The following is a 24,441-nucleotide window of genomic DNA, read 5'->3' as shown; positions in this document are numbered from 1 at the left end:
CAACTGCCTTGCACAATTCAAAGAAACCACAGCATGTGAAGATAAATATTTGTCTTACTAAGCAAGAGGACATACTTGTCACTGTTGGCTAGATCCTTGAACTCCTTCACTGTCATGGGCTTTTTCTGAATACTGTATTGTGTGAAAAGTCCAGACTGGCCAGTGACCATCTGTTGAATTGGAGCAGGAATCACCAAATCTTCAATATCATCATAATGTTTTCTCGGCTTCCACTCCTTTGGTGGGATAACCTTTAAATTCGGGAAACAAAACAAAGCATCACAGTTGCAGTAACAATTCAAAACATCCTGCCAAAAAACTGAAGGAACAGTTGAATAGATCCACATGATCAAAGAAACATTTGCTTACCAGCTGTTTCACATTAACTGATACTGAAAGTGCTCCTAGACAATGTAGAAACCCATACAGAACATACCCAGTATCACCTCAATTCACAAGCAGCAACTCACCAATCCACAGCAATTCATAGACAACTGTGCAAAAATACACATTTATAATAACAGAATTCACTTTTTTTTCCCAATCAGAAAGCCTTATAACTGACAAATACTTTGCAATCCATGACATCATATATGTTTAGTGTTTAAAAAAAATGAATGGATGTTGCATTTGGAGATACAGTTTAGAGGTGAACATGTAGGTGCTAAGTCAAAAGTTGGGCTCAATGATCCTAGATGTCTCTTCCACACCTAAAAATTCAAAGACATAAAATAAAGACAATTAAAATAAAAATTCCTAAAAAAAACCTGTCAGTCCCCTGTCTAAACATTATTTGGTATGAACAGTACGTGTAACTCTATTTTTTAACTGAAGAGTGAAAAAAATACAGCTGTTTTATATTTCAAAATCTGTTCAATTTACTTCCCGTAAAACTAAAGGGTACAACTCTATTACAGTAAGCATGTGCATTAATTTAGATACATTAGCTGTTATAATTACATTATTTAATCCTCATAATTGAAGATTAAAGTTATGTGCAGATTAACCAACTATAAAGTTAACGCATTTATTTCAAATACCACAGAAATACCCACAGTCTATGAAAACTCCTCAGCAGATTCTGAAGTATTAGCAAAAGAAATCACTAAGAACTTCAAAGAAGCCTGTAGTCATCCAGTATTCTTCAACAGGCTGAGTAATTTTGAACATTTCTTGCACATATTATTTCAGCAGAAAACAAATAACTCTAGATGTATCAATTCTAAAACAGAACAACAAAAAAAAATTTATATATATTTTTTGGTTTAGTTTTGTTTTTGAACTTCTACCTGTCCAAAGGCTTAATGACATGGTTTTTGATCCACTCATTACTTTCATTCTTCTGCTAAGTTCAAATCAAATTTCCAGGAGCAGTGGCTTGAGAACTTTTAAAGTACCTTACAACAAGGTAGGACAGCTTTTATAAACATGCAACAAATTAATTATATTATTTGAATAATTAATTCATAATTTAGAAGTAGTGTTAGAGACTGAAATTTTATGGTTAAAGGCTTAAAACATTGTTCTCAAGGACTTTTTTTCCCATTATGATAAAACTGTATAGAGAAACTGTGCCTACCCAAGCCCACCCCTCCCTGAATATGCCTGAAATGTTGGACTGTGAGTTTCAGCACCTAAGGAAAGATAAGATACTATAGTTAAACTGACACAATTGTTCATTATCTCAGGTCTAGGGAGACGTAAGCAAGGCTGAGGGAGAAGAAGGCATCCACAAGAAAGCCAAGCCCAGCAGCTGTCCTGAAAATCGGCTCTGGTTGCGTTTGGGTTGGGGGAGGCTGTAGTCATCTGCTGAGGCCAGGTTTGCTCACATGCCCCCAGTGTGGAGGAGAAGTTTTGGGGGTGTGGCACAACCTCTGGGCAGAAGGAATGAGCACCCATCCTCCTCCCGTATGCTCAACTAGCACAGTTGCAAATCCCCCCCACCCCTGGATGGCCATATCCACAGGACATTCACTGAGAGGCAGTGAGGAGGTGTCATAAGCCACCAAAAACCCTGAAGCACCCCCAGCCTCCTCCCTGAGGGAAAGGGATGCAACAGATCTAAAGTCTGTTGCAAGAGACAGTATCAAACTTGGCCCCTGAGAGGTCAGCTACCTGGGCATTTCCACCTGCCCCAAATATATATTAATATACTGAATTCTGTGGGTTTTGTGGGACCCTCACCGCCAAGAAGACCAGAAGAAGGTGGTGAAGATGTTGCTGAAAACCATGGTGGTGATACTTAACCTGTCTCTCTGTCACTCTCTTTCTCTCCCCCTTTGCCCCCCTCCTTTTCTGTTTCTTTCTCTCTCATTTATTGTTTAACAAAATCCATACTTCTGACTTCAGCATATGCTCTTGTTTGCACCTTAATTCAGGCAGAGGTATCTCTCTAATTCTTTTAATAACAGGATCACAATGAGGCAGTCCTTAAGCTACACAGCATTTTAGGATTCTATCTATAAGAGTCCATAGAAATTTCCCTATTTCATCCTCCCATGAAAGTAATAAAATCCTAAAACAGATCCTAAGATCATTTTCTAACTTTGGAAAACAATCACAAATAGGCATATTTTAATCTTAATGTACTCAAACAATCCTAAGAAATCCAGTCAAGACCATTAGTGCTAAAAGTGCACAGCAAAAGACAAACATCAAGCCAAAGGAAAATTATCTAATAGTAACATACTTCCTTAGCTAATGTTTTTATTTTACACATAATCAGGTGTTTTTATCTAGTTTTCACACAGCTGCAACTCTCTTTTCCTCTTTTCCTTCTCAACTTCTACAGGACTTCTGCTGTACAATAACTATTTAGCAAGTTTCAGTGTTGTTCACTTTCAGAGAAAAGAAAAACAATCCAATCATCTTGTGATTCCTACTTATTTCTTTCACAGAACACTTAAATTATACTCACATTAACAAAATATGAAATATTAGTTTGGAAGCAGAGAAGTCATGCATTCAGAATATATGCAGAGAAATCAAATATGTGCATAGAGATTTCCATTTTCATGATTATTAAGCATGAAGTCAGAGGTTTGGCTCAAATATATGAATACTGAAAACCAAAATTTGCATTATCTTATTTAGTTCAAGGTCAGTGGCTTTAAGCAATAAAAATATTTTTGTGAATACGGTTCAAAAGATCCCCTTCCAGCTAACAGGAGTATGTATATTACTGTTGTAATTAGAGTGCTGGTTAGAAAAGTGAATTCTGTGAGGACTGATAAGCAAAAAAATTTTTAGATTATAAAAATAAACCTCCTTCGCCAAAGAATTTGTATTTTCTTAGGAAGATAAGGACAAAGACTGAAGATGTTAGTATATCATGTTCAAAGCAACACACAGCTAGCCAGTATAACAACTGGAAATAATGATTAAGTCTCTGTGTTTTTACCACTGACCTGTCCCTCTGAAGCCTCTTCATATTTCCTTTAGTAAAAATAGCCTCTTCTAAGTCAAGGAAGTTAGATTTATACAATGGGAGCAACCTAGATCAAATTCATCAATCACATTGTTGAATGCTCAAATATGAAAAAGGAAAAATCTAAGGCAAGATATATTTACGTATTTATTTATCAAATAAATTTACATATTTATTTATCAAAGATACTAAGTATATTAACAGAGTCTAGTATCATTTAGTGTGATAAACATACGGTTTTAGATAGGGATGTCTTAGTTAAATCAGCCAGTCACCTGCATGAAGACCACACTACTGAGTATTACTGTGGTTAATGCAGAGTGCTATCAGCACATACATTTCTGTTAAATCCTCTTTCATATACCAGTAATCTCCCATACATCTGATTCTGAATGGCACTGCCTACTACTTCTATGTAACTATTTCTCCTCAACTCATCTGAAAATTGTTTTCCTTGCACTTGCCAGTATCTATTTTCAGCACAGTGTTTTGATATTACTTCTCTACTTGCCAATGTGACTGCCAATTAATTTAACTCTTTTGCTCTATATGAATGCAGTTTGAGTTTTTGTCGTGGTTTGACACGGAAAAAAGAATTTTTCCGGAAGGAAGAGGTCAATTTGGACATTGACCAATTGAAGGTAGACACGCCTCTGAGAACACAGAGGGGTTAAAAGCAGAATTCCCAGGAGAACGCGCTGTCTTTGGTTCCGGTCAGCGGTCAGTGCAGGACTCTCCCCTGCCCGGCCACGAGCTGGGTGGGGGAGGGAAAAGCCATGTGGCCTTCGGAGGTAGGCCCAAGGGTGGAGGGACTGGAACCGGGCTGGCCCCCTGCAGATGGAAGGGTGGAGAAATCTGGGATGTCTCCGTTCCCCCCCAGAGTCTCTCTCTCCCAAGAGAGAAAAAGAGACAGCGGTGGTTTTGCCAGCAGTTCACCGCAGGGAAGGAGAAGAGCGGGGGGGCCGCAAGGTGCCCAGCTGCCTGTGGGAGCTGGAGCCTGGGCAGCGAGCCATCCTTGGGAGTCGGGACTTTTAACCCTTCCTGAGAAATGAAAGCTTTGTGAAATTTTTCTCCTCCTTAGTTTAAAAAAGAGAGGAAGAGAGACAGCCTGGGACCTGGGATGTTGGCAGGAGTTCTAGGTAAGAAGAGATGATGGAGTGGCTTTTGGCTGGACTTTTTCTTAGTAGCCACAGATTGAACTGATCTTCTCCTCCAAGAGAGACTGTATTTTAGGAGGATGCTGGTGAGCCAAAGAGACCATGCTTCAGCTAAGTAAAGACAGAAGTGGAGCGAACAGAGAAAAGTTAAAAAGGTTTGTAGTAGTGCCCCCTGTCTTCGCAGAAGAAGAAGAGAAGAAGAGCTCTGTTCTTAGACCCTCGGCCCCAGGGGAAAATGGGGGGGACTGTTGGTCCCAAAAATGAAAAACTGAACTGTTGTTTTTTCCCCTCTTGGCAGGGCATCCTTGAAAGGAAAAATCCTAAGAGCAGTCTGTCCATCCATGCATTGGTGGTGTGAGCACTGTGCATGGAAAGGAGAGGGTCACCACTGGCAAACTTTTTTTCTCTGGGCGGTGCCATGTGGTGACATGGAAGCACAGGATGTGGCAGCTGTGTTTCTTGGGGGGTCTGTGGCACAAGAAAGACTCCTCTCTCCCTGCAGATGGACTGGGTGTTGATTATCTGGAGGGTGGAAACCTGATTGGGGTCCAGATTGTGTCTCACTGTGGTTTGTTAGAGTTGGGTGGTGGGAGGAAGAATGCTTTAGAAGGTTTTCATTTTGAATTGTGTGTGTTTTCTTTCTTCTTTTTTTTTTTTTTTTCCCTCTTTTATAGTAGCATAGTAGTAGTAGTTTAATAAAGTTTTTTCTTGTTATTGAGCTTGGGCCTGCTTTGCTCTGTTCTCGATCGCATTTCACAGCATTCAGTTGAAAGATTGCATTTTCATGGGGAGCACTGGCATTGTGCCAGTGTCAAACCATAACATTTTTCAAAACACCTCACTCTCCAGTAAAGACAACTAATCTATCAGTGTCCCTTGTTTGTCATTTGTTCTATTGTTTTTACCCTCTGTCTTCCTTTTTAAGTATAGAATCCTCTGTAACAGTAAGACTAAAATAGATTTTCTATGCCTAAAGCTCATTTCAGACTTTAAAAAGCCTAATGGCAATTTTTTTGCCAATTTGCTCAAGGGATGCCACAGTATGTATCTGCTTTGGCAGTGGTTTGATATTGTTTGTATAGTACCTTAATTACTTGTTTCAGACACAGCATTAGGAACTTCAGTGGTGGTTGCAGTTTTTTAACATTTTATTTCCCATACTCCTTCCTTCCTTCAATATATGCAAGCCTTATAGTCATTTCATCCCCATTTACACACACATATTCTTCTGCACAGGTAACAGGTCTTCTTCCCTTACATGTTTACATTTAAACTAAAGTGTTGGGTATGCCTACTCTGTGTTCTCTGTTTAAAGCTCAATTTACTGTTTCTGCAAATGCATTCAGTTCTTCTGGTAGTCATTAGTCATTATTCTTCTTGCATTCATACCTGAGACTTCCTGGACTTAAAAAAAAATTAGCTTCCCTGTAAGTTAATTTTCCATTACTATCAAAACGGATATCAAATTTTTTTTTCTGTTATTTTAAAGCCAATATCCAAAACTTAGAAAATGTCCCTTGAACTTCTGCAGCATTAATTATCCAATTGATAAGATTTGTTTTAAGAAATACTTAGCTGGTTAACTTTTATTTATAAATTTTTGAGATATTATAAAAATATAGTGAAAAACAGAATATAAAATTCTCAAGACAACCTAGTAATGTGTTACAAGTACCTGACAGACTGAAAAGATCAAGAGATGCTTTAATTGCTGTTTAACCAAGCGAGAAAATACCACTACAATCAAGGTTACTGTCCAAGATTAAAGGACGGCAATATGTCATCCCTATACAAGCAGGTTCCAGAACATAGCTGGACATAGGAAAAATTCAGCACAGGCTTTCCATTGTTGCCTGCTTATTACATTTCTACTTCTGTTTACAGAGCAAATTTTGAGAATATAACCTATGTACTCAATCGACTGAAATAATAAAAACACCAACCTACAAGGTTTTCAAAGAGTGAGGAGCTGAGTTTTGCTTTGTTTCACAGGAAGAAGGAGGCAGAAGTGGGTGGGGAGGAAACCAAGAATTTCAAGTTTTGTTCCTCCTCATTCAGATTCTAAACGTCTTGACCATGCAACATTACCTTCAAAGCCCAGTGATAGAGATAGCTATTCCCACAGAGTACGTAAAATAACTAAGCTGGTATTTCTATAACTGCACTGGTTTCTATTGGTTTGAAAAGTGGCAAAACGGACACAGCATAAACAATTGTACCACTAAATTACGTCATAGTGAACCTCTGACAATCACCCTCTGACAAGGGGGGAACTTCTGCTCTAAGGTCCTGGATGTGCCATTGTTCAAAGAGCAATACAGAAGCAGCTAGTGTGCCTGAAGTTCTGATTAACAAGAACATAACTTGATCACCATTAAAAAGAAAACTATTACCATTCAAACACTGCCTTACCATCTTTATGTTTGCCATAATGAACATAAAACACCAAGTTAAAAACCTGATATACCAGGACTACTTTAATTTATACTGTCAGCTCCCTGCTTTGTTCTGATTTGACCAAAAATAGTTTAGGTCTACTTAAAAAGAGAACCTATTTTGCTATTGTAAGCTTGTAAACAATTTACAGTTAGAGAAAAAACACTACACAACACCTTCATTAGTCTACATGAAATATCAGACACAAGGCTCTTTCTTAAAATAGTAACAAATCATTACCTACTCCTTGAAAATCATTTGGGAAAAATAAATAAGAAAAAGGTCAGGCTTGTAATCAGCGAAATACAAGTAATGGGAGATCAGATATTAAGAGCATTTTTCTTCTAAGCAATACATGCTTACCTTTGCAACTCCAGCCCTATGAGCACCTTGTGATTCCATGTGCGCTAAGTATTTGTTGAATTCCCTGAATTCATCCATCGAAGGCCGAAAAGTCATGATTTTGCAGCTTGGGTTTGGAGGACTATCTGAGATAACAGCAGCCATTCTGGTTCAATTGCAATCCACCTATTAAAAAAAAAAAAATCATACACTGTAGAGAATAATCTGTAAAACCAATTCTGACTTTCAACATACACTGTTTCAAACATAAAAAAAATATATCTACAATCATCCTTCCAGGCTAGTGTAAAAGGCTTACTTTTTATCCTTACTTCTTTGATAATACTCAGCCTTTAACCAGCACAAACATCATTGTAAATGACAAGCACACAGTCCAGTCCATACCTCTGCTTTTACAGCATGTTTTCTCAAGTAAACCTAGCATCTTCCTGTGTAGATCCATCTGCACATTCTCTGTCTAGAGAGTTACATTACACAGGCATAACCCAGAGTAACAAAGCTACATGTTTCATAAAATATCATTATTTCCATTCAGTAAATGGAGAAAAACAAAGTACTGGGACTAGTGGTAGCCAAATACCAGTGCACCTACTAGAATAATTTACTCATTATTTGCTGCAAGATAAGGAGGAGAACAAAACAGGCTCAAAACTTTAAAAGGTATAAAGAAAACCTTATTAACCCAACTAAAGGAAAAAATAGTAAGAAATCAGAAAAAAAAACCTTCAGAAGACTTCTCCTCCCACCCAGCTCTTTTTTCTTTTCCTACTTACAGCATAAAGAGACAAATCTGGTATTTTCAGTCAGTTTACCACTTTTAAAATAAAAGTATTTCTTCAGTTCACTTAGGGAGAGGAGTCTCTCCTGCCATGCCATGGAGACTTTTCCACAAGAAACAGTTCTCTCATACTTTTAATTTTCATGAGCAGCCACCCAGAAATCTGCAATTATGAAGTTCCCTCCATGGTGTGGTAGTCTTTGCACAACTAACACCATGGGTCATCTCAGTTTATTGAGGTGCAATTTTAAGGATAAGCTGTTCTAGTATAGAAACAAAAGTTCTTTCATCTCTGGTGTTCTGGTTTGAAACCAAAACCAGTGAGAGACTCCAAGACAGAAATATAATTTATTCAGAAAAAGGGAAAAAGAAAACAAAATACAGGAAATTATACAAAAGAAAAAACACTGACAGAGTCAGAATACAACTTGACACCCTTTTTGGCCAGGGTGTTGGTAGCAGTCCAAATTGGAACAGCTGCAGTCTGCCTGGAAATCCAGAGGAAAAGCCTGAGTGGCGTCCCAAAATCCCAGATTATATCCAATTAGGAATGCTTTGTTCCTCCCACTGGGCAGAGCCCATCTCACAATGGGCTTTTATCAGTCATGCCCCTTTCATCATTCAATAGCCCATTATCAGCAGATGTCTCCCCAGAGGGAGAAATGGTTGTGGAAGACATAAGGAAAAAGGCCACTTAACAGTTTTCTTAAACTGCCCTAGAGATGGCAAATGGAATACATCCTGCCTTTCAGTCTGGGCCATCTGGGAACAGAGGTTTCCTTCTCCCATCCCTGGGGCCAGGTTTCTCATCTCTTCTCATATCTCTGTTCACACTTCTCATTAGATCACAGCTACTTTAACATCTGCTTGCTTCAACACTGGTGCTTCTGCTCACAGCTGTAGTTACAATGCTACATCCTCCCAAATGTATTCCATGGTTTCAGGGAAATAAGTCGGATGTATCAATTATATCTTCACCATAGCCTTATCAGAGAATCTCAGCCCAAGACAAAGGTATCTTCTCATTTTCCTCCTATCAGGGATTTGATGCCTTCTTCACTGACCTTGGTGTCTCCATGTTAATTTTCTTTACATGTCTTCACCCTTTTCTTTTTCTCCCACTTGAGAGAGGATTGATGTCTGCAAGTTTCATCTGTGCACTAAAAGAGTCAATATCTCACTCTGGCCAATGGATGGTCATGGGATCTCTGCCGGGCCCGCTCTGGCTGCATGGCTGTTTTCTGGCCCTTTCTGTGCAGGGTCACCTCTGTTCTCAGCTGCATGGTTTTTCATGGTGCCAGCAGGATGGCTTCGCACCTCACAGCTGGAGCAGAGCCTGGCTTGACTCCACCTGAAGCTGAGCAGAACCGGCCTGGCTCACTGGCCATGGTTGGAACTTGGTGGTGGCAGAATCTCAGCCAAGCCATGCCGCGGGTCAGCCTGGCCATGCAGCAGAGCGGGTCCCAGCCCGGCCAGTGCTGCTGCAGAGCAGGGCCCAACTGCGCCAGGCCACGTGGGCCACGCAGCAGAGCAGGGCCTGGCCAGAGGCCAGCTACCTGTTCAAAGGCTGGGAGCAAGAGAGTTTTTCCCAGGGCTTGTTCGTCTTTAAGTGTGATTTCACAAAGGCATATTCAGCTATCTTAAGTGATTTAACAGAGTGTCCATATTCAAAACTAACTAACTAGGTTCTGCCAGGTCTGCAAGAAGATGCTTACAGGGAATCCACAGCTTATGAATTTTTTCCTTAACAAAGCACTCAACTACATTAAACCATGACAACCAATTATTCACTTCCCACTCATACTGCAAATACAGAAGAAGAGAACTTGGATTTTCTCGTTCTCACCATCAGCAGTTTACCAACAGGACTATATTCCCGCTCATTCTCTGAAAACTTCAACAGATAAAAAAAGCAAGTAAGCTATACACATAAAATCAGCATTTCCTCTGATTTCCATTTCTACACTGAGGCTGACTAAAGGAAAAAGTCGTTTCTATTTCACACCAGGATATAGTATTCTTGAAAGGACCGAACTTTAGGCAAGTGACAGATACACATTATCTCCAGATCAGAAGGTGCTGTAATTTCCAAGTATAAATCACCATGTGCCATCTGCCATTCACAAAATTCTTCACTAACCTTACAAAAATACTGCTTGTAACAAATTTCTTCCAACATGCTCTGGTCTGATCTGTGGTTACCTCAATCCTTCATGCCAAATATGGGGTGCCAAACTGGCAATTAAATACCACATAGCTGATCACACTTCCCCCATCCATAATGAGATTGTATTGAGAATCAGGAAAAAAGTAAAAATGTATGAGTTAAGAACAGTTTAACAATTGAAACAAAGTAAAAATTATTTTTATTTATTATTATCATAGAGAGAGAGAGAGAGAGAGATAAAACCCAAAAAAGCCCAGGTGATACACAATATAAACTGTCATCAGCCACTCTTCTGAGTAGCTCACCCATGTTATATACTGGGCATGGCATTCTGCAGCACCTAACAGCCCTTCAGCCAGTTTCAGTCATCTCTCCTGGTCAGCTCCCTCCCAGGCTTTTGTGCATCTCCTTACTGGAAGAGTACAAAACACTGAAAAGTCCTTGATTAAGATTATGCACTGTTTGGCAACAACCAAAACATCAGTATGTTATCAGCATTATTCTCATACTGAATCCCAAACACAGCCCTGTACCAGCTAAGCACACAAGCTAGTATTAATTCTGCCAATTAATACTAACACACAAGCACACCGTGTCAGATGTCACCTGCATCACCTTTCACTACACCACAGATGAAACCCATTTCCAAAACCATAAATTGATTTACGAATTAACTTGCAATTGCTATGTAAACATATGAAATTAAATTATGCATATAGAAAGTGAGTCAAAAGGAAACCTATTATCAACCTTTGAATCCTCATTTACTCTGCGGGTGAAGAGCATAAGAAATCACAGTGCCTGTATTCATTCCTATAAGCCTGAGGCTCTCTCTTCTTTGGAATTAATTTTTTTTAATGTGGAAAAGTTTTAAATACATCTGATTACATATTCCTTATGCAAAAGAGTATACATATACATCTACATATTCCTTATGCAAAAGAGTAAGGAGAAAAGAGAAATCCATATTCAGGTGGTTCAACTATTAGAAAAGCTGCAGGATTATTTTGGCCAATGCCTGATTTCAAGCACCAGGCACAACAAAGTTATTATTGCATAAAGAAGCATGAGAAAAATTCCTCTTAACCAAAACACACCAGTTTTAATATATAAGCTGCTCTAAAAATAGCCATGTACCAAATCAACCGAATATACCCTGGCAGTTTGACACAATGAAGAAATTCAGTTATTTAAGGATTGCTAATCAATTGTTAAAACTATGATTAAATCGCACTGTCACAATCATATATCAGCATTCTTGCCTGGCTATCAGACTCTTAAAATCCTGTTTGTGAAGAGACTCACACAAGATTATTCCCCTATCTGTCCGTAACTAAGACCACACTTAAGCATGTAACATATCGTACTGTGAGGAACCTCAGTCTGTATCACAAGCAGAATTAACCACTTTCAACTAATTATGAAGACACGTGTAGAGCATTAGAAAGGCTGAATTTTTGCCCAGCTTCACTGCCGTGTAAAAAATACAAATCCTGTCCGTCACAGATGTTTTTTCTACCAGATTCCATCTATCTTAGGGTGCAGGCCCCTAAGCAATGAGCAGACAGACCAGCCACGCTGTCATCCAACCCATGCTCTTGTGTAGCACTTCTTCCTCAGTTAAAAACACCTTCTCACTAACTTACTGGGTAAAGCTGCTCCTTGATAAGCACAATGTTTGCAAGAACTCCTTAAGAAGATTCAACTATATAACATCTTTAGATCACGTGGCAGAAAGATCGTAAAGGCTATGAAGAATTTGCGATGCTGAAAGTCCATAGATGTTTCTATAAATTTTATGATTTCTTAGTAACTCCACACCTTCTTTATAACTATGATCTATCAGCTGTAACTTCTTGAATCTGTTTTACAATTTAATTATTGCATTTCTTCCTTACAAACACCAATCTGAAACAGTAGGCACAAGTACTGAGTTACATGGTCTAAATTTAACACAAAAAATAACACTATGCTACAAACTAATCAGAAAATGTTGGCCTTTCAATTCTATTAACTTCTAACACAGTATGTAAATCTTTCAAGGACTTTGTGGAACCCCAGAGTCCTACATTCTTTCTGCAAAAAATGCCTACTTTTGGTATTTTTCTCACACACAAAAACTCAGTTATACCCTGGCCAAATCATTAAGAAAAGAGAGCGTAATATATACTCCAGTGTCATAGTTAAGAGGCCTTCAGAGGTTCTTTTGCAGACAAAATCACAACTACTAGGAGACCATTCTAATGCAAAATCTGCACTGCAATGATATTATTGCTGACTTAATTATTGCACTTAGGTGTATACGTAACTACCTTTTTTGTGATATTACAAAGCTGTACAATCCAAGAAATAAAACTTCCAGAGCTTTTATTGACTACTACACAATGAAAATGTGCAAAATATTAGTAAATACAAAGTTATAAAAAGAAGGCAAACATGCCCAGGATGCACTTTATGAAATAGAGAGACAAGTCATATGTACAGAGGGAAATTTCACAGTTACTTTAAGTCCCTCATATCAGCATTGTAATCAGACATTTTCTGTCCCCTTGCACAACAGTATTGCACGCTGACAAAAATGCCCATAATTATCTAGGAAAACAAAGAGTAGTGTGAATAAATGTGAACAAATCTCACTCAAATTATCATGCATTAGTACTTTACATAACATTGAAAGAAGCTTTTTAGCTAATCATGGAAAGCGTTAGCCAAACAAGCCCAAACTATGAACCTGATCCAATGAACTCCACAGCCTGTCCATAAACCTCCAATTTCTTGGTGACCAAGTAGTCTACCTATGTCTTAAAAGTGTCTGATTAAACAACTCAGAATTTAAATAAAATACAGGCATGTAGTTTATCCAAAGTTGCCAGCTAAAGAGCTAAGTTGTCTAGCTACTAACTAGGTTAAAGAACCTCATCCTTCTTTTGAAAAGTTTATAGCCATTATAAGGCCCTGTTAAATCCTCAAATCATCAGCTAGGGGAATATTAATGCTATATTAGTCTTAATACCGCAGAAGTGAAAACATGAGGTCAGCAAAGTTCAATCATCCACATTTATGCCAGTATGTAACCCAAGAAACCTCACGAACTAAAAACACCAGAGTTCAACACTAGAAAAGCTCCCATAAAGCAAGATGAAATCTCATTACTGCTACAATTATTTACATAATCCAAGATGCATTTCACTAGTTACGATGACAGGAAAAGTGCTTTCTAAAACAAATTCTGCACAATCTGAAGTGCATGGCTTGTACATAACAAACCTGACACTAAAGAATAGAAGTGTATATTACATGCTTGATAACACATTTTATTCCACGTGTTTTTGGTAATTGCAAAAGCTACATAATTGTTTCTCCTATGTCCTAAGAAAAGAGAAGGACCTCGATATCCCACCACAGTCAACTAAAGCTTGCCTTTACAAATTAGTACTAGGCAGCTACAATTTCCAGCCTCCACTGCCCAAACATTGAACTGTTTCTTTGTAATGTCCACACACTAGAAAAACACCATGTATTAATTTGCAGTTAGTTAAAAGGCACAAAAGCCTGTAGTCTTCACTACAGTGAACCACCTTTCAGCATTACAATATTCTCTCTGCCTTAATACCATGCTCTGAAGGCTATACACTTCTTTTTGCTTCTAGCCTAAAATAAACTAACCAATACTGTGAAGTCCACCCTTCATCAGTGGGGAAGTCAAACTTTCTGGCTCCAGACTACACGAGACTTGACAAAATAGTTCCTTCCTAAGATGCTTTCTGGGACTCATCTCTTGACTGCCTACTTTGGGCAATCCCCTCTACTGAAAGCACTGCTGAAAAAAAAAGAAAAAGCACAGATTAATACATCTACTCTGCTATACACAAAATTAGTAACTAACATGGAAAAGTAATAACTATCGGCCACTGCATCATAAAATAAATGTGTTTATATTTTGAAAGATAAGATTATTTTAATCTGGGTGTTCTAATACATAAAATTGCAATGTCCACAAGCTTTACTCCACTATCAATATTAAACAAATTACATAAAGCAAGCTCCAGCAGAAGAATTAAGGAAGATGGGAAAAAATCAAATCTCTTAAGGCCACAACTTCTCACAGATAAATTAACTAAAACATATATTTTTTTTTTCTTTCCTTGCAAATTTTCACCCACACTAACTATACGACAACAAACATTTGACAAAGAATTAATCCCATGAACTTTTTTACAGTAGATAACAACAATAAAATAAACTTGTCCAGAGAAAGGCACATACAGGAAGCCCCAGCTTTTTTTTTTTTTTTTTTTTTGAGGTTGTTTTGCAAAATAACCATGTTTGCACCACTAGCTCTGCACAGGCACGAAAGGAAACAAGTAGTAGAAAATTTTGCCTTAATCTATATTAGTTTCAGCAGCAATTTTACTTAAAATTAAAAACTCCATGAGTAGATTCATCATTTTAATGAAGTTGTTAGCATATTCTGTAAGTAGGTACCATCCAACTCCTGTACTGTTCAGCAAAGCAAATTCAAAAATCGGAACTACTGCATTAGTGCACCTTCAGGTAACTGGAAACATAAAAGCACAGTTTGCATGTTCAACTGTTACTGGGCATGCATCTAGTTAATTCTCAGTGTAATTTGGGTTTCCACACTTAAGTTTGAATTGTTCCTTTAATAACGGTAACTGTGCAAACAATTATGTCTGCCTACTTCATGTATCCTGCTTCAAAAGAGATCCTATCTATCAGGAATTCCAAATTTGTTACTTAGGTTATTTAATTGTATTAATAGTGAAAATAAATACATGGAACATAATGCTTTGTATTTGTGATATGAGGCCAAATCTCATGGTTAGGTTTGTATTCCTCAGAAATCCATCATCATCAGAAAGACTCAAGTTTATAAATGTTAGGAGTATTGAAGACTTTAACAGATTCTACAAACTTAAGAAATCAAGAATCTGGGCAGATAACCATAATCTGAAGATCCTGAAACCACCTCTATTTTACCACAAAGCTCTGAGTAGTTTGCAAGCTTCATTACAAGTCTATATTTCTGTGTCTGGTACTACCCTACAGCAACAATGTTTCAAAACTATAAATTATCTTTACTTGAGCTCATAAATTTTGAACTGAAAAATGACCTGAATTCATTCGATAGATATTCTTCTCCCAGCCAGACTCACAGCATGAAAAACATTTTGAAGTAAGTGACCTGGGACAAAGGGCAAGGGAAAAAAAAAATCTACAGAAAAAGTATTTTTCTCATTTTTATCTGCCACTCATGATTCAAGAGTTTCTACTTTTTTTTTAATTAAAACACAATCATGAAATCCATAGTCCTAACTGGAAGCAGCATGTAACAGCTTCCAGCAATGGCAAAAGTAAGTTATCCAGAACCTAACTAGTCTCCAGATCTTCACAATTGCTAACAGCAGGTATCTAGACACAAATAAGTGTCAGGGTAGCTTATAATACACATTTTCAGAATATCATCTAATTCTTCAGCCATATATATACCAAGGAATCCTTAAACACAGAGTATATTACTGCAATTTGCAGAATTTGATTATTTTTTCCCATGATTTTGAACCTTTGTAGGCCTTTAATATCCAAAACATTTCATAATGAAGCACTCTACAAACAACAATATGCTAAGAGATATATCTTCCTCTGTGTATGTTGACTATTTCACATTTTAGTTTCATCTCATAGCTTATGTGTAAGCTGAGAACAACTAACTAACTGCTCATATCTACCTTCAGACCATACAGGTCTGACAGATCTTTACCGTGGTCTCACATAGTCTATCTCTCCTAAGCTGAAAACTTCTAGTCTCACTACAGAAAATCCATTCCATATTTCTGATCATCTGGATCTCTACCAGTTCCAATAAATTACTTTTAGTCAAGGGAAAAGAATATCCAAGCTGAAAGCACTATTTAAGATGCAAGTAAACCATCAACTCACACAATGGTGTAGCATTTTCAAACTTGGGTTTGAAGACCTCAAAGAGTCCAGACAGTGGCTTAGCCTAGCTCTCAGTTTTCAAAAAGCTAATTTACAAGTAAAATTTCATGAAAATATTAATTGCTAATGCAGCCTATGATAATTCTGGGGATAGAAATCACAGGTGGTAGATGCAAACTCTTTCCTAATTAAGCACTTTTTTAAGCACAATTTTAGTAGGCCTGTCCTTTCTGCCTATATGGCATTTAATTAACCCCTTTAACAGGTTCCCTCCCAAAAGATACCCTTATAACTTGGACTTCACAAGTCCTTAACATCAAAACATGTATCTTTTTTTTAGGGATATGCTGCAGTAACTGTGATAATAATTTTCCCAAGGAACCACTACAGAGCAAATCCTTTATTAGAAGCTGAATAAGGACAGCATGAAAGGGGAGAAAAAAGAATAAACAAAAATACAAAACACATAAATGAGGCTCTATAACCTGAGAAACAGAAAGATGTACTTGTCTTTCTTAAAGCTGCTTAGTTATGGAACATCTGAAACAGCATTTCTGCACCAGTAAAATGCACCAGTAAAAAGTTTACTTTCAGTGTGAGCACTTCCATTCTCATAAAGGATTTCGTAATTCAAAGACTAGTTGCAATTCCACTGCCCTCACATTTTGGTGGGGCAGATCAAATACCTAGCGGCCAAGCTATATCCAGCAATGTCATGCCTTTCTGTTGTTATGACTGAAAGCATGCACACTAAAGAAAACCACACATACAATCAGCTTGCATGACCAAAACTCCTCACTCCAGACTGATCCCAGGCCCCTGAAATTACAAATCATTTAACAGGAGTGGTGGCAGACCACCTAATGAACTCACAGAATGGTATGCAGGAACTACATGGCTCTTACCCACAATATGATATCAAACAAATGGAGCAAATTCAACTCTAAAGGGCCTTGAAGGGAAGCCGTATGAGGAGCAGCTAAGACCACTGCTCAATCTGGAGGACACTGAGGGTAAACCTCACTGCAGTTGCAACTTCCTTGTGAGGGGAAGAGGAGGGGCAGGCACTGATCTCTTCTCTGTGGTGACAGTGACAGACCAGAGGAAATGGCCTGAAATTGTGTCAGTGGAGGTATAGGCTGGATATCAGGAAAAGATTCTTTACCCAGAGGGTGGGTGGGCACTGGAATGGATTCTCCAGGAAAGTGGTCACAGCTCTAAGCCTGATAGAGTTCAAGAAGCATTTGGACAATGCTATCAGACACATGGTATGATTTTTGGAATGGTCGTGTGCAGAACCAGAAGGTGAACTCAGGGGTCCTTGTGTGTCTCTTCTAACTCAGGACATTCTATGACTCTGCACAGAGCTGCATCACAATAACTCTAAAGAAGATTTCCACACTGAGAGTTTAGAAGTTTCACCAACTTATGTAAGTATAGGCTATACTACAACATCGAAGGCAACAAATTGTTGCAAATTGCTGCAAATGTTAAGAAAACATTTTTCCTCTATTATTAATTGTTTTTTCCAAGTTTTAAACATTTTACTTATCTCTGTTTTGAAATATTTATCATCATTTATTCAAACCAAATACTCCAAATACTTCCATCACGTCAAACCCAGACATGAAGAGTTTGATTTCTAAAACTAGGAGTTTCTCCCACGTTTCTGTTTCTATGTCTTTATTTGTAGCTTAGTTTACAGACTTCTACATTTTTCCCAATTTAATTTTAAATGGAAATTACTCTTTTTCAAAATAGGTTTTGATTATAGACAATTTTCCAGCTCCAAAGCCAAAGGCTCATTTACCATTTTGCCAACTTACATACCTTTTTAATTGAAGAAATAAACTGTGAAAGTGAAACAAAACCTGACTGAGCACAGTAATGTCTGTCATACAACAGCTACCCTGAATATAAGTATTTATCTAGGTCTTCTTAAAGACAAGCTACCTGCTAGTAACCAGACTTTTCATTTTATTATACAAAATCCAGCAGGATATCACAGGTGTAATGAGGTAAATTCCAACAATCCAATCAAGTGACTCCACATTTTACAGGCAGGAATGCTGCAAAGGACCTGGAGCACGTTTTGTTTGTGGAAGTTCCCTAAAATATCTGCATCAGGCAATGAATTATCCCACCTTGTCTGAGAATCAGAAATTGACTAGACACTGGATTTTTTCAGAATTCAGTTTTCATTAGAGATGTGTTTTGAATCTTAACTCTGGCAACTTAAACTTAAAATCCTGACATGTTTTCTAATTTTTGTTTATATAGATTATAATAATTATATAGATGGTCCTCAGTTTTCAGGGTATAGTGTCCTAAATACAGTGCCCCAAGTATATTGTCACAAATATCCTGTCCCACAAATGCTGGACATAAACAAAATTACAGATAAAAATGAGGACTTGCATAATTCAATAGTACAACTACTCACACAGACAAAGCAAACAACTCAACTGCTATGTGCAATTCCACAATTTTAAACTGGTGCAAGCAAGTTTGAGGAAAGGGCAAGACTATAGCAGAATTATGACATACAATGCCACCTACAAAATCTGACGTAAACCGTAAGTCTTCATACAACAAAACTACAGTAAGACTTCATTTATAACAGATATTGGGACTTTGGACCAGCAAATTCTTTTTTGAATATGATCATTTTTTGAACCATCCCTGTGACCATTTAGACATCTTGCAAATACCTTATACTGACAGAATTATAGTAATACATCTTCCTTTTGAAGCTCCATGTATACTGAATTCATGTTTCAAAAGTCGTTAGGGTGAAGCTTTTTTAATTTAAATTGGAGGTGGTAGGATGGAAATATCACCTTTAACAGCACCACAACCCTATTCACATTCTGTTCAGCATGATGATGAAATATATCTCACTAAAAGAAAACTAAGAAAAAATTTAACACCAAAGTGAATTGAATATCAAAGTGCAGAACTAAGAATCAGACTAAGAGCTGCTTAAACTCAGAAAGTCCTTAATCTATAACCTACTTGATCCAAAATTTTATAATACAGTTAAGCATAAAATTGCATTTTTAGTAATTACTATGTTTGCTAATATTACCTAAGGAATAATGAGCAGTTATAACAATAATAATAAGCAGTTGACAATATAATTTTATTATTTGAATGCAATACTGATTGTGCACTGAGATTTGGAGCAGAATTATTTATTAGCTCAAATGACACTAAATACTCCATGCAATATTCAGCAATAATTAAAGAGTATAACTTACAGGATTTGATTTTTTTTCCTATTTTATCGTATTTACCATTAAAAAAAGGACATCAGAGACCAAATCAGATTAAGTTTTTCTAAAACAAACACTGACAAAAGACTTTTCTCCCATATACTTTATTCCAACTCTGATCCAACAGCTATTTAACTTTGTCCACATATTTGGGTGATACATATTGTTTCCTGCGTCAGTCTTTAGAAAGGAAACTGCGAGCACCAACACCACTCCAAATCTAAGCTGAGAAAAAAACTAGTATGAGGGTCAGTAGTTCAACTTATTCTCATTTCATCTACTGAAACAGGAATCATGCTTGTGTTTTCCATCTTCTTATGCTTGGAAAATACTTCCCTGAAGCAATGCCACTAGCTATTTATGACAGTACAAGCAAAAATAAAGGTAAAGCCCCCAAGTCGAATTTTATCCCATATACAGCAAAAAAACCCAGTGCATTAGGTGTCACTAAGTTTCTTTCTTGTGGAACAAGTGCTTCCACTTAGAAGGTGCTGGTTTAGTAGCCACTAAATAGTAACTTCAGTACCTACAGCTGGTAATTCTCAGCAAAGAATCATAAATCTGCACTTCAAAAAGTAAAATATAAATGCTGTTTATTCTCTGAGCTAGTATAATTGTTTTAAAAAACACATAGACACACGAGTATTTGTCCTAACACAAGTTAACCTATGAGAAATATTTTGCGCACACTTCCCACTCACTTTCCCAGATAAAATCAGACGAGAGTAAGCTCATTGAGAGAAGACTACTACCATAACAGTGACCTGATCCCAAAACCAGCTTCGAAAGCGTTTTATAACCGTGGGCAGGTGTGGGACAGGCGCTTAATTCAGTTCTTCGCTCAGCACACAACCCTGAAGTCTTAGCTACATACAGGAACGAACGAGCTGCACCAAAAAGAGACTATCTGCAAAGCCCGCAACAATTTCATTTCATCAAAACCCTGACAGATAGAGATAAAGCTCTATTTCCCTTCGTCCACGCACTTCGACCACGCGAAGAACCCTCCCGGAGAACTCCCACCGGCAGCCCTGATCCAGAACTGCCGGCCGCGAGCAGGACGCCACTTTTCCCACTGCCGGTTTCCCTTCTTCACCTCGGTCCCAGCCGCCACCCTCTGGTCCGCGGCGCGGAGCCCCAGCATCCATCCGCTCCGGGCGCGGGGGCTGCCGCGTGCCCTTTCTCGCCTCCGGGGCTGCCCGGCGGCGCTGCGGCCGCTCCGCCCCGCGCCCGGAACTCGGGCCCCACTCGCCGCCGGGACCCGCCGCGCCCCCGCTCCCACCTGCCCGGCGCACTTCGGCCGCCCTGCCGCCTTGCCCGCTCGTCCCGGCCCGCTCGCAGCCCGTACCTCCTCGCCGCACAGCCGCGGCCGCCGCCAGGGCCAGCTCAGCGCTCCCGCCGCACCTGTCCGGGAGCGGCTCCAGCGGGCAGGCGCGGCCGGAGAAGGGATGAGAGGCGGGGCGGCGCGGGACGGGAGGCGACTGGGCAGGGCAGGGCAGGTCAAGACAGGACAGGGAAGGGAAGGGGAAGAGGAAGGGAAGGAGGAAGAGGAAGGGGAGGAGGCAGGGGCAGGGGCAGGCGCGCTCCCTTCCCCGCCACCGGCTCCCCCGTCCCCGAGGCTGCGGCTGCCCCCGCCGTGCGCGCGCGCCAGAGCCCCGCTCCCAGACTTCGGATGACAGCTGCTGGCTGCGCACGCGCGCTCGCGGGGGGCAGCGCACGTGACGCGGGGCGCGGCGCCCGGCACGTCACGTGGGGGGCGGGGGCGGAGCCGAGGCGGCAGCGGGCGCTGTGGGCAGCTCGGCCCGGCCCGGCCCGGCCCGGCTCGCCTCGGCTCGCCTCGCCGCCTTGCCTTCCTGGGCGGCTCCACCGCTCCAGGGGCCGCAAAGAGCCTGCCCGCTTCTCTGGGGCTTGCGCGCTTACAGGGACGCTCCCGGGGAAAGTGCCAGCGCAAAGCTTAGAGCAAGTCGGTCTGTTAGAGAACCGCAGAATTGACTGTGTTGGAAAAGACATTTGAGGCTATCGAGTCCGAACTATGACTGAACACCACCAAGTCAGCTAGAGCATGGCGCTGAGTGCCAGATGTTTTCTTGAACACTTCCGGGGGCGGTGACTCCATCACCTTCCTCGGCCGCCGATTCCACTAATAACCCTTTTTTGTTAAGAAATCCCTCTACACTTCCTCCTTTTGTAACCTCAGAATGGGCAGGACCTTTCAGGTCCTTAGAAATGGTGGATCTCTCAGAGCAAGCTTCAAGGTCGGCATGGTTTCCTAATTAATCTGTATGCCATAGTGTCTCATATGAAGCAATACAGCTGTGATTTTGTTTGTGAAAGTTTTATGTTGCTTTTGGTGACAAAGGCCCATAGTACTAAATGTGATGTCTTTCCTTTCTGAAGTGCCATGGTACAGTATAATTTTGACTGTTTAGATGCTGCTAAAATGAATGAGTCTGTAGTTTAATTAGTGTGTGGTACACTTTACCTTTTCTTACTCACAACACCTGACCTCAAATCATGTTCATCTTTTATTTTGCTTCTGCTTGCAGTGTTCTAGAAAGTAGTGAAAAACAACCAGAATATAATTAAAGGACAAGACCTCTTTAGTCATCCCTCATGTATACCTATGATGTTAAAAGAAGTTATATTCATCTTTGAAAGTCAAAGATTTGTTTTAATGCTAAAGAAGCCTGAAAATACAGGACTTTCCGGGGCTGGTTTTTTTGGGGTTTTGTGTTTTGTTGGTTTTTTTATGTTTTTTTTTTTTTGTTTTTTGGGGTTTGTTTTGTTTTGTTTTGTTTTGTTTTTTTGGTGGGTGGGTTTTTTTGGGGTTTTTTTTGTTTTGGTTTGGGTTTGTTTGGGTTTTTTTTTGTGGAGGGATCATACCTACTTCTGTAAGTTTGCTGAGCTCAGAGATATTTATGTTATTTTTTCATTTGAACACAATATTATGCGCTAACAAAATCTGCAGCTCTATCTCTGAATATCTCTGTAGGGCACTATTATGTCTAGCAGTGTCTAAAATAAATCTTCCTCTTCTGTCCAGGGAAACACCTTTTGTTTTACTGAACATGAGTAGAAGAAACAGAGGAGTTATTTGCCTTCTTCCTTAAACCTTTGGTGGGGTTAATAAAATACTTTTTGAATGCTTATGAGAAAAACGTGCAGCTGAATGCAGTTTCTCATTGTTACCTGCTTGCTAGTTCACTATGAAGCAAAAAAGATTGATGACTTTACATTGTTTTCAAATGTGGTCTCTAAGACTCAGGCAGAGTATTTGTTGAAGAGAAAGTACAGGATAACTCTTGGAAGTATCAAGTCAACCCTCTCCTCATCTGTTGTTCTTTCAGGTTACAACTCTCTAAGAGGTCACGAAGTGCCTTGGAGTGTGTTAAAGTGTTGCCAAAGCATGCACCTCCCACAGCCACTGGCTCAGGCCAGTCCCAAGTTACGGACTAAGGGTGCACATGGGTAGTGTGAGAGCATTAATCTTCATAGCGCTGTGGCTGTGGAAAGCTATACCTTGGCATCATTTTTCAAAGCCAGTAGCTAAGAACTTCTGTTTTAATAGATGGAAGTAAGGACAGGGACCTTTTTCAGAATACTTATGTAGCAATTGTGATCAATAAATCAGTATTTTGGCTTTATTAAACTGCTCTGGCACAGTGTTTCCAATACATGCTTATCTTGCATGGGTGCATCTCAAAGCACCTGTGAATTTGCTGCAATGTTCTACCTGGGAGGAAGACTCTTTTAATTACTGAAGTTTAAGAAAGCTTTTCTGCACTTTCTTCCTGGCTTTCATATTTTGGGCTATGTCTTTAGGTTAGTGTTAGTAACAAAAACCCTGGTCCCATGACAACAACCTCTAAGAGAAAAGGATAACCTGTTCCCTTACCTATGTTTTAGGGTGTTTTAGGTTGCTGATGCAATATCTAGGCAGCATAAACTTCTGAACAATTTTTTTTTTTTTTTTTTTTTTTTTTCTGTGTGACAGTGTATTTTTTCTGTTTCACAGTGGTCAGGAACCATTCCTGATTTGAGAAGCTGACATCTGTTTGAGTTAAAAATTTGTCTTCCGTGACACTTCTGGGTCCCTGTTTCAGTATGCTACCACTCATGGTGAAAAATTTTTCCAAAATATACACTGAATTTCCTGTATTACAATAAATGTGCTTGTCTTGTCTGATCACTGTGTTCTTCCAAGGAGGCTCCATCTATTAAAGATGGGTAATATGATGATCGGTTCTTACAATTAAGAGATTAATATTTTGTGTATGTTAAGAGAAGTTTCACTGTCTGTTGTTTGGACATCCGCTGTTCTCTCCATAGTCCCCTTCCCCCTCTGAATTGTAATGGGACAGCCTTGGTTCTCAGGGTAGGTTTGTTACTAGGAGGCCGAGGCATGACAACACCTGACCTCAAATCAAGTAGCAAGGAAGTAGTCTCCACCAATGGACGGCGAAGAAGAAGTTTACTGACAGACTTTGGGAGTGGCCAGGGTTGCCTGATGCTCCGGTGGGGTATAAAAGGTGGAGCAGCAATTTTGTAGATGAGCATGTGGTCAGTCATATGCTTACAGATCTCTGCCCTTTTTCTTTATTCAGTCCTTTGTTGTGTTTGTGAAGGTTTAATAAACCTTGAAAATTTTAGAAGTCAGGGGTTGTTTGTCACACATCTTTTCTATGCCTACCCACTGGATACTGGTGGACAGCAATAAGGTTGCCCTGAAGCCTCATCCTCTTAAGGGTAAGCAAACCTAACTCCTTCAGTTGCTTCTCATTAGAGATATTCTTCAGTCCCTGACAATGTTTTGGCCTTCTGCTGGACGTCTGGAAGCATGTCAATGTCCTTCATATAACTGAGAGTTGAAAACTGGT

General features: G+C 39.4%; 1 protein-coding gene and 3 long non-coding RNA genes across 11 annotated transcripts in view; 2 read left to right on the top strand and 2 right to left on the bottom strand.

Moving 5' to 3' along the window:
• The window catches only part of KDM4C (lysine demethylase 4C), a 247,931-nt gene extending 226,686 nt beyond the window's left edge, over nt 1–21,245 (bottom strand). For 2 of the 8 annotated variants that reach the window (XR_012052985.1, XR_012052986.1), the window contains exons 1-3: nt 20,913–21,226; nt 7,384–7,548; nt 76–251 (exon numbers count right to left, since the gene is read on the bottom strand). Coding sequence is in view for 4 of the 8 variants with exons in the window: in XM_030259016.4 (XP_030114876.3) it covers nt 76–251; nt 7,384–7,527 (320 nt within the window). In the remaining 4 variants the exon portion in view is untranslated. Of the gene's footprint in view, nt 1–75; nt 252–7,383; nt 7,549–20,912 lie in introns of those variants that run through there. The other 6 variants (XR_005978292.2, XM_030259016.4, XM_072922268.1 and 3 more) reach the window with 6 other exon arrangements.
• On the bottom strand, nt 361–1,221 carry LOC140681793 (uncharacterized). Its single transcript, XR_012052988.1, has 2 exons — nt 1,056–1,221; nt 361–710 (listed from the first exon to the last, which is right to left on the bottom strand). It is a non-coding gene; the product is annotated as an uncharacterized lncRNA (long non-coding RNA).
• Nucleotides 4,147–5,302, top strand: LOC140681792 (uncharacterized). Its single transcript, XR_012052987.1, has 2 exons — nt 4,147–4,739; nt 4,883–5,302. It is a non-coding gene; the product is annotated as an uncharacterized lncRNA (long non-coding RNA).
• A 63-nt stretch (nt 21,246–21,308) lies between the features above and the next one.
• On the top strand, nt 21,309–23,750 carry LOC121468220 (uncharacterized). Its single transcript, XR_012052989.1, has 2 exons — nt 21,309–21,819; nt 23,580–23,750. It is a non-coding gene; the product is annotated as an uncharacterized lncRNA (long non-coding RNA).
• The last annotated feature ends 691 nt before the right edge of the window (nt 23,751–24,441 follow it).

Source organism: Taeniopygia guttata, chromosome Z (assembly GCF_048771995.1).
Source record: "Taeniopygia guttata chromosome Z, bTaeGut7.mat, whole genome shotgun sequence".
Lineage (NCBI taxonomy): Eukaryota > Metazoa > Chordata > Aves > Passeriformes > Estrildidae > Taeniopygia > Taeniopygia guttata.
The sequence above is the reverse complement of the archived record's forward strand: the minus strand, read 5'-3'. Positions and strand labels throughout refer to the sequence as shown.